The 13,221-nt window shown below is 41.5% G+C and overlaps 1 protein-coding gene across 3 annotated transcripts; it reads right to left on the bottom strand.

Annotated features, from left to right (window-relative positions):
• Positions 1–6,384: 6,384 nt before the first annotated feature.
• On the bottom strand, positions 6,385–12,494 carry LOC100380576 (de-etiolated homolog 1 (Arabidopsis)). 3 transcript variants are annotated; one of them, NM_001173861.1, is given in 8 exon segments: positions 6,387–6,872; positions 7,373–7,564; positions 7,781–7,971; positions 8,317–8,670; positions 8,779–9,569; positions 10,408–10,473; positions 11,629–11,673; positions 12,290–12,385. In NM_001173861.1, coding segments are annotated over 5 exon segments (1,656 nt in total). In that variant the 5' UTR covers positions 9,508–9,569; positions 10,408–10,473; positions 11,629–11,673; positions 12,290–12,385; the 3' UTR covers positions 6,387–6,682.
• Positions 12,495–13,221: the final 727 nt, after the last annotated feature.

Genomic DNA, 13,221 nt, shown 5'->3' with positions numbered 1-13,221 from the left:
GATTGTGCAGTCAGATGGAACAGAGTAAATAGGCATCTTAACATCATACATTTTGCCAGTGGTAATTTGTGGAATAACACCGGCTGGAATGTGGTTTTAACCAATCAGAATTCAGGATTAGGCCCACCCGTTGTATAATCCCCAAATAATCTCAAGAATAATAAAATAAAAAATAAGAAGAAACAACAAATTAAGAAGTATCAGAACGAGCAATATCAAATCGAACAATGTCAGAGTCCGGAATATAAAAATGTTGTGTGTATAGACAGTATGTACAATATACAATGCCTTCGGAAAGTATTCAGACCCCTTGACTTTTTTCACATTTTGGTAGGTTACAGCCTCATTCTAAAATTGATTAAATTGTTTTTTTTCTCATAGATTCACACAATACCCCATAATGACAAAGCAAAAACAGGTTTTTAGAAATTTTTGCAAAAATAATCATCAAATGAAATATAACATTTACATAAGTATTCAGACCCATTACTCAGTGCTTGTTGAAGCACCTTTGGCAGCGATTACAGCCTCGAGTCTTCTTGGTTATGACGCTACAAGCTTGCACACCTGTATTTGTGGAGTTTCTCCCATTCTTCTCTGCAGATCTTCTCGAGCTCTGTCAGGTTGGATGAAGAGCATTGCTGCACAGCTATTTTCAGGTCTCTCCAGAAATGTTAGATCGGGTTCAAGTCTGGGCTCTGGCTGGGCCACTCAAGGACATTCAGAGACTTGTCCCGAAGCCACTCCTGCATTGTCTATGCTGTGTGCTATGGGTCATTGTCCTATTGGAAGGTGAACCTTCACCCCATTCTGAGGTCCTGAGTGCTCTGGAGCAGGTTTTCATTAAGGATCTCTGTACTTTGCTCTGTTCATCTTTCCCTTGATCCTGACTAGTCTCCCAGTTCCTGCTGCTGAAAAACATCACCACAGCATGATGCTGCCACCACCATGCTTCACCGTAGGGATGGTGCCAGATTTCTTCCAGACGTGACACTTGGAATTCAGGCCAAAGAGTTTAATCTTGGTTTCATCAGACCAGAGAATCTTGTTTCTCATGGTCTGAGAGTCTTTAGGTGCCTTTTGGCAAACTCCAAGCGGGCTGTCATGTGCCGATTCCTTCCACCTCATGGCTTGGTTTTTGCTCTGACATGCACTGTCAACTGTGGGACCTTATATAGACAGGTGTGTGCCTTTCCAAATCATGTCTAATCAATTGAATTTACCACAGGTGGACTCCAATCAAGTTGTAGAAACATCTCATGGATGATCAATGGAAACAGGATGCAACTGCACCAGTCTCATAGCAAAAGGTCTGAATACTTATGTGAATAAGATATTTCTGGATATATTTTTTTTATACTTTTGCAAAAATGTATAAAAACCTGTTTTCGCTTAGTCATTATGGGGTATTGTGTGTAGATAGCCGAGGAATTGTTTTTATTTAGTCCATTTTTGAATAAGGCTGTGACGTAACAAAATGTGGGAAAAGTCAAGGGGTCTGAATACTTTCCAAAGGCACTGTATAAGTAGGAAAAGGTATGTACAGCAGTAGTTATTTAGGATGCACTATGTCGAGGATACATTATGTACATATAAAGTGAGTAATTAATTTGCTTAAAGCGGCAATTAGCAGTAGAAACAATAACAAAGCGGGTTCCCTAACCTTGGTTTGGTAAAAAGTTGAGGGATGGGACTGGAGAAATGTAACCACTCTCAAATTCATAAGCAGAACTATTGATGCAAGGACTGACCATCCATGAAATCCAAATCATAGTTTTAACCATGTTTGAGGCTATATGGTGTTTGCTTACATTTTCTTTGTTTATAAACATGGGAGTAAAACAAGCTTATATTTGGGGATCTGATGGGGTATGACAGTTGAACTAAGCTCATGAGGCATTTATAAGTTATATTCTTCAAGAATCAATGGGTACAATGGATGTAGCAACTGTTAATTTAAATGACATTTCAACAGAATAATGTTGCAGGAATTGTAATCTTATCTGTTTCTAAATACAGAATCGATTTCAGAACAATAGACATTATGCAAACATTTTGACCAGTGTTCAATGACTCGGGCTCCCGAGTGGCGCAGTGGTCTAAGGCACTGCATCTCAGTGTTGGAGGCGTCACTACAGACACTCTGGTTAGAATCCAGGCTTTATCACAACCGGCCATGATCGGGAGTCCCATAGGTCGGCACACAATTGGCCCAGTGTCATCCGGGTTTGGCTGGCTGTAGGCCGTCATTATAAATAAGAATTTGTTCTTAACTGACTTGCCTAGTTAAATAAAGGTTACACATATGTACATTGGGCAGCAGTCTCTAAGGTGCAGGGCAGGGTACTGGGCAGAGGCCAGCTAGCATTGACTGCTTAACAGTCTGATGGCCTTGAAATGGAAGCTGTTTTTCAGTCTCTCAGTCCCAACTTTGATGCACCTGTACTGTCTCCTCCTGCTAGATGGTAGTGAGGTTAACAGGCCATGGCTCGGGTGGCTGAGGTCTTGGCCTTCCTGTGACACCGGGTGCTTTAGATGTCCTGAGTGGCAGGCAGTGTGCCCCCAGTGATGTGTTGGCCTGACCACACCACCCTCTGGAGAGCCCTGCGGTTGCGGGTGGCAGTGTAAGTATGGCAGTGCAGTTGTCATACCAGGCGGTGATGCAGCCCAACAGAATGCTCTCTATGGTGCATCTGTATACGTTTGTGAGGGTCTTAGGGGCCACGCAAGGACTGACCATCCATGAACCTCTTGAGGTTGAAGAGGCGCTGTTGCTCCTTGTTCACCACAGTGTCGATGTGGAGGGACCATTTCAGGTCCTCAGTGATGTGCATGTGGAGGAACTTGAAGCTCTCCACTGTGGCCATATTGATGTGGATGGGGGCGTGTTCTCTCTGCTGTCTCCTATAGTCCAAGATCAGATCCTTTGTTTTGTTGACGTTGAGGAAGAGGTTACTTTCCTGCCACCACTCTGCCAGGGCTCTCACCTCCACCCTGTAGTCGGTCTCGTCGTTGTTGGTAATCAGGCCTACCACTGTTGTGTCGTCAGCAAACTTGATGATTGAGTTGGAGACATGTGTAGGCACACAGTCATGGGTGAACAGGGATAGGGCAGTGTAAAGTGCAATGGTGATTGCGTCGTCCATGAATTTGTTGGGGTAGTATGCAAATTGTAGGGGGTCTAGGGTGTTGGGTAAGGTAGACGTGATATGGTCCTTAAATAGCACTTCATGATGACAGATGTGAGTGCTACGGGGCTATAGTCATTTAGTTCAACTAAAACAACATGACCTCATTAATCAGTTTGAGAGATGGACCACATAGTTCCACACCACTTCAGATTATTGTCTTTTGGTTTTAATCAAAGTATAATTCAATATTCACCCAATAAATAATGGCCTTGCATTTTAGAAAACACTTTCTTGAAGGGTTGTACATTTGAGAAGAAACAGATCATCTCATGTCACTTTCTCTACAGCTCTTCTCTAAACGATGCTTAACTGAGCTATGTGTCACTGGAGAAAATCAGTGCAGCATGCTTCCGCTGTATTAAATTACAGTACCAAAATGACCCTGCTAAAACAGGCCCTTTCCGGTTCATATTTGAAGTCTATTGAACAAGTGGCAGTGGCAGGCACAGATAGCTTATCTGAAGCCACTCTAGTACTGGGTCTAAACTGGGAGGATCTAATATCAATGGTCTGATGCTCTAGTCATAAACCTAAGAATGGCATCATCCTGAATGTCTCGTAGACATGACAAGCAAGCACCAGATACATTTATACATTTATGATTGTTGCCCTTTCCTAGGATTACATTGGTTGCTGCGTTGCCAAGACAACAGCAATTAGCAGGGACTGGGTTACCAGGCAGACAGTGGCTATAACACTCTATGCACCTCGTAGCCATAGCAACCAAGGTCAGGCCAACAGCGGAGCGCTCATCTGCTGGCTCCTTAGCTGTGCTACAGAAGACACATATTCCACATGAGGCCTTTGCCCGATCATACATTGTGACTAAACTTACATCAAATTAACATGAGGCGTCTGACTGAGTCAATTCAATGATAAAGAAAAAATATTTTTATGGACATTAATGTTCATGCATTTGTACAAGACCACCTTTATTTCATGTGTGCCAGTAAGACCAAAAATACCTACAATACATTAGAAGTAGAACATAATACATGTGTTTGTCACTGAGATCATCTCCTCCTATTGTTCATACATTACTGTGATCCTTTCGTGCAAATGAGTGAATCCATTTCCAATAATGGGAACAAACTTCATTTATGAGGATCACTTACCAAATTTTCATTGAAAGATACAGTACATCAGCATCAGTGAAGTGAACTACAAGTCAAAAAGGGTGGGTATACTTTCAATAATGCAAAGGTGTAAAGACAAGCTACCGTATGGTCCGTCACTCACTCGCATGCTAGATTTCACATTTCTCTGAGACATAATGAGATCTGCAAGAGATTTAATTCATCCTACATCAGAAAATATTACAAATTAATCAACTAACTGCTGGAACCCCTACCTAACCTCTCATCACCACCACCACCCCCTCCCATTCCCCATTCACATCACAGCAGCAGAATCCTCCCCTAGCTGTCAAGCAGGTGTTTGAATGTGTTCAATTAGCCTGTAACCAGAGGCAGGGTGAACACTTAATCCCACAGCACCTGCTGTCTGTTCACAAGTTAACCCCAGAGAGCTGGGCCTCTGATGGGGGCCGGCAGGATATCACTACGCATGGCCCTTTGTCCAGCTGCCCTGGACTTACTCCCACTATCTGATTGGAGATTACTGCAGAGCAGGGTGACAGGCAACTAGCTGGGCAGCAGTTTTATTACTCATACATTTATTCTAACATTTGGTTAATACAGTAAGATACGTTTCAGGCTTGATTTCTTACTGAGGAATGGACACAGATATGAAGGAAAAATGCATATCAACACCATGCTATAAGTTTCCCAACTTTAGTTTCCCAAGTGTTCAAAGCCTTCTGTAGAACTCACCTAACTGTTATCTGTTATTCAGATGGGACACACATGCCTAAATATTTTGCAATGCTCATCTCAGTCTCTGGAATTGAACCCCATTGAAAACCTGGGGTTTGAATTGAAAAGGGTAGTCCAAAAGAGCAGGCAAAAGATATCAAGGTTCTGGAAAGATTCTGTATGGAGGAATGGTCTAAGATCCCTCCCAATATGTTCTCCAATCTTATAAAACATTTTACAAAAAGTCTCAACGGGAGGGTGCTAGAGTATTGAAAACAGGGGTCAAAATGATTAACACACCTATCCTTTAGAGATCTTTTTGTATTCCTTGTTACACATCTTTCTCTGGGCAATTGTAATAGTATAAAATATAATTTCCTAGTTGGTTAGAGCATACAATACAGTTCAGTATTTGTAATTATTTTATTGTATTTTTTGCTCATCTTTATCAAGGGTGCTAATAATTATGGACCTGAATGTAGATAAATGCAAATTTAACTTTCTATTTTTTCAAAACTGAGCTGATTGCACTGTGAAAACATGATCGCCATAGCATTTTTTTCTTCATTCCTTTGTCTTTTCGGTTCCGTTTTGCTGCAGTATCATTATGTCTGAGTTAAATGAGAAAGGTGATGTACACAGGCATCTTCCCACTCACACACCCACAGAAAGCTCCAGTTGGATCACACTTCTCGTTCCACTCCTCAGCTGAGACTTTTCACTCCACATTTCCTACAGGCAGAGGCTCATGCATTGGATAATCCCAAGAAAGCATCAACCTCAGAATTATTATTTTTTTTAATCAGTAATGCGAGCAAGATATCTTAGGTCAAATTCATACGTCGGGGAAATTACTAGCATGGATGTACACTCCAAATGGTGCTGACAGCAACCTGAAATAAAGCAGCAAAAAAACTGTACCTACAAATTTAATTTGTTCTTGCTAATAACATCTGCTCAACAGTAAATAACATTAAACGCTCATGTATTCCAAAATATGGCAACAGCCATGAGTGCATTACAGTAGTGCCGTCCTCATGAAAGTCTTCATACTTGACTTTTGTCTGTGGTGATCGGGTCAACAAGGAATCAGTATTTTCAAATAACATTAAAGGTAATTTACTGTATAACATACCCACATAATGTATTTCATTTCTAATAGAGTATGAGCTAGGTTAGTCACATATAGTAGCTAATTTGTGTAAGTGGTATGAATGCAACCATTATCTGTTAAATGGGAAAAGAGGAAAATAAATGATATTGGTCTAAAGCTTCTTCAACATGAGCAAAAAGGGGACAATCAGGTTTTAATAACTAAGTCCACTAAGCAAATTACAGATTGCCTTTATTCTAGTAAAATATTCATAAAAGAATCACAATCAATATTTAAATAATTTTATTGAAATATAAAACAAATGTAAAAAGGCTAAATAAAAATACATAGAATAAAATGTGACCAAAAAAAATACATTTTGAGAGCCAGCCAAAAACATCTTTGGTCCCTGCAAGGAATCCATCCCCCATCCCCAAGCTCCCAATTTCAACTTCAAGTGGTTCCGCCCACAGTCCAGTCTTATTTTGTTCCTCACACTAGGGGGAGAAAAAAGGCAGAATGACCGCTTTTTGCTCTACACAGTACAATGACAAGTTCTCCAGGTCAAGTCCACTGCTTTCCTCTCATACACAGACATGACGCATGTGGAAATTCACCACATACTCAGCGTTGGTCCTCTGTACTGAGATGGCGAACGGCTCAAAGGGGTGGAATGTGAACGCCACCAGCCGCCGGACAGCATGGTTAATGGGACGGCCCAGGAGGCCTGCCTGGATCTTGAACTTCAGCAAGCCAGAGTCCCGAGCGTAAAACCTGTAGTTAACAAGAAAAGTATTTTCAAATGCAAGTTTGAAATGAAAGAGGGTATCTAGGAACACACAGTAACATCCAAATGGTTGTCCTATAACATTATATTAGTTATTGTAGTTTCATTTCCTAACAATAAATGTAATACTTTCAATAACAAGAGAGCTTACAGTTACCATAAAATGTTGATTAAACAGTCTCCAACAAGTCCCTGCCTTTTATAATGGCCAGGCATCATTTACACATTTTAGCTAATAAATGGCGGTCTCTAATAAACACCGGGTCAAGAAAAGTCGAATTATGCATTCATGCTCCAGTGGAATCTAACAGAATCTCTATCTCGTTCTGAATGATTGATGTCTCTAACAGACTTCGGGGCAGCTCCACAGTTGAAGAAAATAAACACCCCTTTATTATTTATTACATGTCATTTTTACATAAAGCAAAAACGTTTGTTGTGCCCTACAGAAAAACGTTACAAATCAGCATTATCTAGCCAATGTTACCTGATGGGGTGGTCTCCACATGTTTTGGGCCGTTCCATCACAGATACCCACTTGTCGTCGTAGCTGAAGAGAGAAAGATCGAGGTAGGGGCTGCTGCTGTAGGACTGAGCACTAATGGGCAGCTGTCCCAGCAGCCTCCTCACAGCCTCAGTGTGACCGCCATACTTTGCATTCACGATGGTGTCTTTGAACCTGACCAGGAAGGAGCATAAGCAGAAAGATTTCTGAATCACTTAACTGAAAAATTCTAAGGAATACTGTGAAATTCTCAGAACTCTACTAAACACTGTTTTAAGAGTCTAATTTCTGTAAATTGGTTCAATTTATTGGCCTTTGGATTGGGCCACACTGTATGGATTTATTTTCATGTTAGCCCTGCAGTGAGCCCCCCCCCCCAGTCACCAATACCTTCTTTGGACCTGCCGTGCAAAGTTGTTGCTGGAGGCAGAGCAAGGGAACTGAACAGCTTCACTGTGGAGCGTGGCGTTCCGGAACAGGTCACAGAAGTTCTCAAACAGCTCCAGCAGTTTGTCAGAGGTGTTCTCAAAGACTGCCATCACCTCTGTGCTCACCATGTTGTACACTACAAAGAACGAGGGCTGAGAGAAGAGCAGACAGATATGAAGTTAGAAATAAAGATGATATGCAATAATGCCACAGCAGCAAACAATCATATGAAATAGGCCTATAGTTAATGTTTGAGACAAAATCAATATTTCAAATCAGAAGTTTTCTGAGCAATAAGCTGAAATGAGCCTGAATCTACAGTATTAATTCCCCAGTCTCTTTATGTAGAGTACAGAAAAACAAAATCAAATAACAGTATCTAATCAACTGCAGATTGGATTTAGAGATAGCACTTTCAGAAGTGCATACTTGAATGATTTGCACACTAACAAGGCCTTATTACAGAAACTTAATTAGGGCAGAGGGGGTAGGTGTACCTGAGAGGGGTCAGTGACTCGCAGGGTGACCACGTCCTCACTGGTATATTTGATGAAGAGGTGGTGCTCATCTAGTAGCTGCATCTTCCACATCCTCAGCTGTCTCAGCTGGTCAAAGAACTGGAAGAAGCGTCGCTTGGCGGTGGCGCTGCCGTCCTGCTCAGCCCGTCTCCACAGGTAGACCAGTAGTCTGTGCTTCAGGGAGTTGATGGTCTTCTCCTTGTAGAGGCGGGAGAAGCCTGGCTGGCCCTCGGCCCGGGCCTCAGTGTACACCGCAGACAGAGTGAGGAGGTCGTCTTCGTAGCAGAACCGACCAATGGTTCGCACGTCCAGGAACGTCCCCTCTGATGTCACCTACCGGATGAAAGCAAAAGGTTTGTAAAAACGTTAATTACATTTGATAATCTTACTTCCAGGTAGGCATAGGGTTCAGAGGAGGATGATGCAGGCTGAGATCTATACCTGAAAGACATGGATTGTCTGCTGCTGAACAGAAAGAACAGCCAGTATGTTACGGTAGAGGTAGAGTCCCTGGTTGTGCGAGAGGATGATCTTGTCACACTTGAAGGACCTGGTGTCACAAAGCCGGCCAGTGTGCAGGTCAATGATGTGCAGTGAGTAGTCCTCCAGAGGAGAGCGGGGGTTGGGAGTCACAGACTCGTTGTTGCGGTACACCTCAAAGAAGTGTGGAGAGGGCTCCTCTGGCACATAGACCGCTGAGCCCACGATCACATAGCGACAGTCATCAGTGAACAGGCTGCACTCTCGGTTCAGGTGCTCTCCATTGGAGGCCACATTAGTGACGTGCAGTAATGAAAAAAAGCGTTCAAAGAGGCGGCCGCGGATGTTGAGGGAGCGCTGGTCGTTGCCATTGGCCAGGGTCTCCCCATTCTGCCCCAGCAGCAGATCCTCAGCCGCCTGGCAGCCCTGGTACTCATAGATCTCCAGGGAGGTCTGATCAGAGGAGAAGGCTATGAAGCAGCGTCCATCTGGGGAGAACTTGCGGAGGAAGCAGGGAGGCTTCTCTACGTTGACCACAGTGAAGTTGGGGAAAAGGTTCTGGTGGAAGCAGCGCACGCGGTACCAGTGGGCTCCAGCCCGCCCAGAGAAGATCCGCCGCCGCTCCAGTCGATGGACTACATTCTGGTTCTGGATGCGCCTGGGTTTTAGGGTTGGGGAATCATCTTCCATGGTTTGATTGTTGCCAGCTCCCACTTACTGGTAGCTACATCACAAATCTCTCTATATAGCAACTGGTAAAAGAGGTAATACAAACAACGATTAAATCCGTTTACAATTCATTTGAAAATGCAACATGCTTATCAGAAGATTCATATATCATACAGGTAATTTCTAACTAAAATGAGTTTAGCCTACATCAGGGTTTATTCACTGAGACCAAGCAATGTGAAACGGACACAAATGGAAGCAAACGGAACTAAAAAGGGGAGGGACCTACATGAATTTGTCCAATACTCTACGTGGAGTAAACCGTTTCTGCTGCAAAAAGTTTTCCAATGGTGTGAAACGTTTTGCAACAGTGTCCAACTAATGAATACACTCTAGGGCTGTGTTCAGTTCGTTTCAACATTTGCTACATTACATGATGGGGTAGGTACTGAACAACACATTCAAAACAGTGCACAATGTTCAATAGCCAGTCCATCCAGGAAAAAAGAAAAGAAAAGAGGGCTTGAAATTTCAACCAATCACTGCACATTTACTGCATAATATGGTTCAATCAAGCCACATCAACAAACATGCATATCACAACAAATTGGACAAGCATTGCATATTGCCATGCAAAATGCCAGCATTGTCCCAGTAAAATCATGAATATTTGCCCAAAAATATCATACAAAATTTCCCTGCAAAATCCTGAACAGCCCAAGGTACATTCACTCCCGTTTGGTGGGTGTGGCCTAATGAAAATGGGTGTGTTCATTTGAAAACGCAAAACTCGTGCAGCACACACTATACACGATCTGCCTTTCGGCCACCATAATCACACCGTTCTTCAACTGGTTGTTCAATACAGTACAGTTTCCGTTGAATTAAACACTGAACACTGTTCTTTAGTACAGAACGCACCTTGTTCACAGACACTTCCGCACAGTGTTTGAAAACATGCGCAATAGAGCTCGCCAGCTTGTAGTCCTAAAAAACAGAAATAAGTTACCTCTGGTTCATCAGCCATTCCTATGTGGAAAATAAATCAGGAAATAATGGGGTTTTGGGATAAATGCTTAAAATAAGGCCTGAGGTTAACTTGGCTTAGGAGATCTTATATGTTTTGTTCTATGAGATAATATTCAGTTAACATGACCTTTATGAATTATGAAGGCTTTGTGCTTGCATTTGATTTGATAACATTGCATTTCGGGGGCTCCCGAGAGGTGCAGCGGTCTAAGGCACTGCATCGATTTCAGGCTGTATCACAACCGGCCATGATTGGGAGTCCCATAGAGTGGCGTACAATTGGCCGAGCGTCGTCCGAGTCTGGCCGGGTTAGGCTGTCAATGTAAATAAGATTTTGTTCTTAACTGACTTGCCTAGTTAAAAAAGGTTAAAAACATAAAATACCTAAATTCTTCACTATTCACAAAAAGTGACATAAGCTGAAGATTATCTCAAAGAACAAAAGGTCTAAGATCTCCTAAGCCTTTTTTAAAATTATTATTAACAACATATCAATACAGGAAGTACATGTGGGAACACAAGTATATATAAATAATATACAATGGACAATTGGGCTAGGGGGTACAATATCACATTACACAAGAACCTTAAGGGACATACATAGAATTATAACAGCTTTTGTTAGTAGAGTATTTAATTGTCTTAAAATACAGTTCAATTTATTTTTTTAAGGTAAGAAAATGTGGTGTTCTGTTTGTAAATTACATTTGTGAATATGAAATTTGGCCAAAAGAATAATGAAATGATTTACATAAAAATGTTTCAGCTTATTTCTATCGTAGGTAAAGAATCCAAGCAGTACATCTCTCCACAATAGTGTAAGATCTTCATAAATGTGTTCAATTATAAATCTACTGATTTCTTGCCAAAGTTTCATTACATGAATACAATGCCAAAAAAGATGCAACACTGTTTCTGGGTGGTCATTACAAAAGGTACAATTTGAGTTGATGTTTTCCTTAAACTTGTTCATATAGTGGTTGGCAGGATAATATTTATGAATCATTTTAAAGGAAACTTCCTTAATTTAGTTAACAAGTAGGTATGTGTGTGGCAACATCCAATCTTTTTCCCAACAGATCTTATTGGAATGGATTTGTGTTTACAACATACATTATTACAGACGTTTATCCCCCAAAAACATGGCGGAGTTAGTGCCTACAAAAAAAAATCCATTACTATTGTTCTCTATGGGCTATGCGCAATTAGCCTGTGTAGTGAGTCGATGGGGTACAGCTACGACCGGAAGTAACTTTTCGTAGCAGGTTAAGAGAGCAATTTAGCTAACCCAAACTATTTTCTTAGCCTCAGTCTGCTGTTAATTTACCTAACCTGCTAAGTAAATTATCCTAGCCTGTTACGAAAAAGTAACTTCCGGTCGTAGCTGTATTCCACCTAATCAGAACCATTAACTTGGCGACGGGTTAGTAGGTCATTATTTCGTTTTACAGAATAACCACAGGAAAAAAAAGTGTGGCTCCCATTTCCATTCATACTTACTAGCTAACTACCAAGTTAGCCCTGAAAAATAGCAGCTAGCTAGCGTTCCATCTTAAGAAACGAAGCTGAATATTATTTCATTTTGGGCCAGACAGTAACATATGCAGCAAAATACACCAACAACAGAAATAAATTGTCAAGCCGGTATGCTAACGTTAGCTAGCTAGCTTGCTACTAGTACTAGCCCAGACAGAAGAAGGCTGAGTTATAAATATCTTTGGACTGACTGTGCAGTCACAAAAATAAACAAATGCGGGAATAACGTTTAACTTACAGGCTTGAGGCTAGCGTCTTGAGGACAGGCAATAAAAAAACGAATGTATGGCAAGCTTGGAACATTAAGTTCTGCACATACGACATAAGTGAGTCGTGATTTCTCAACACTGTTCAATGTTGTTAGTATAAATTAGCTAGCTAATAGAGCCGTCAGCAAAGACGCATCCCCTTCCGTGGAACCATTCCTCACAGCGCCACCGTAAACTCAGGTTGAAAAGAGTATCGCATCACGTAGACACCACATTTGATCAAAGACAGACTGGTAGTAAACCTACACTGCAATGACACAGCAATTGCCTGGGGCATAGACCCCGTGATTTCTTGGGGCCCTAATAGTGTTTTTTCTACTTGAAATTAATTTGAATATAATTACTTTAAATATGTGGTCAGGATGAAACCCTAAGAGAGAAACATGAAGTGATTAAATGAGAAAACCTCCACTCGCATATAGCTGACAAATTCGGTTTAGGATTTTTCCTGGCCATGTGACCTGATCAGAGTTTTTCTTGGTCATAGTACACTACTGGCCCTGCTAATAGGTCTAATCAACTGAGACCATCACAAAGTAGTGTATGGAGAGATATGGGTCTTAATGATTAAATGTTCTACACAATCCCAAAATGGATCTTGGTCTTAAGACTCAAAAATTGCACAGAAAAAGCGTAAGGAAGACTAACAGAAGAAAGCCTTCATGCTTGGCCTTAAGAGCATGATAATGGCTCTATGTGCAATTATCCCTGACGAACCTGTCTTGCAGATTACAAGTCGTAATTTCCAGTAATAGCATGCGGTGAACACGGAAAGGTAGTGCTAAAAACAGTGGCAAGAACATAAAATGGTCTAATTTTCAATGTACTGTAGATTTTACCATGTAATGCAATGTAAGCCTTCTGTGGTATTTTTTTTAAATAGCCAATAATAATACCTGGT

The sequence above is a fragment of the Salmo salar genome, chromosome 16, assembly GCF_965601325.2.
Source record: "Salmo salar chromosome 16, fSalSal1, whole genome shotgun sequence".
NCBI lineage: Eukaryota > Metazoa > Chordata > Actinopteri > Salmoniformes > Salmonidae > Salmo > Salmo salar.
This window is presented reverse-complemented; position numbering and strand designations above follow the sequence as displayed.

Excerpts from the sequence above, each read along its gene's own strand:
- LOC100380576 (XM_014148668.3), bottom strand. The coding sequence starts at position 9,507 with ATGGAAGATGATTCCCCAACCCTAAAACCCAGGCGCATCCAGAACCAG. Across the intron at positions 7,565-7,780 it reads GCACGGCAGGTCCAAAGAAG|GTTCAAAGACACCATCGTGA; the intron begins GTATTGGTGACT and ends CTTCCTGGTCAG. Across the intron at positions 6,873-7,372 it reads TGTGGAGACCACCCCATCAG|GTTTTACGCTCGGGACTCTG; the intron begins GTAACATTGGCT and ends TGTTAACTACAG.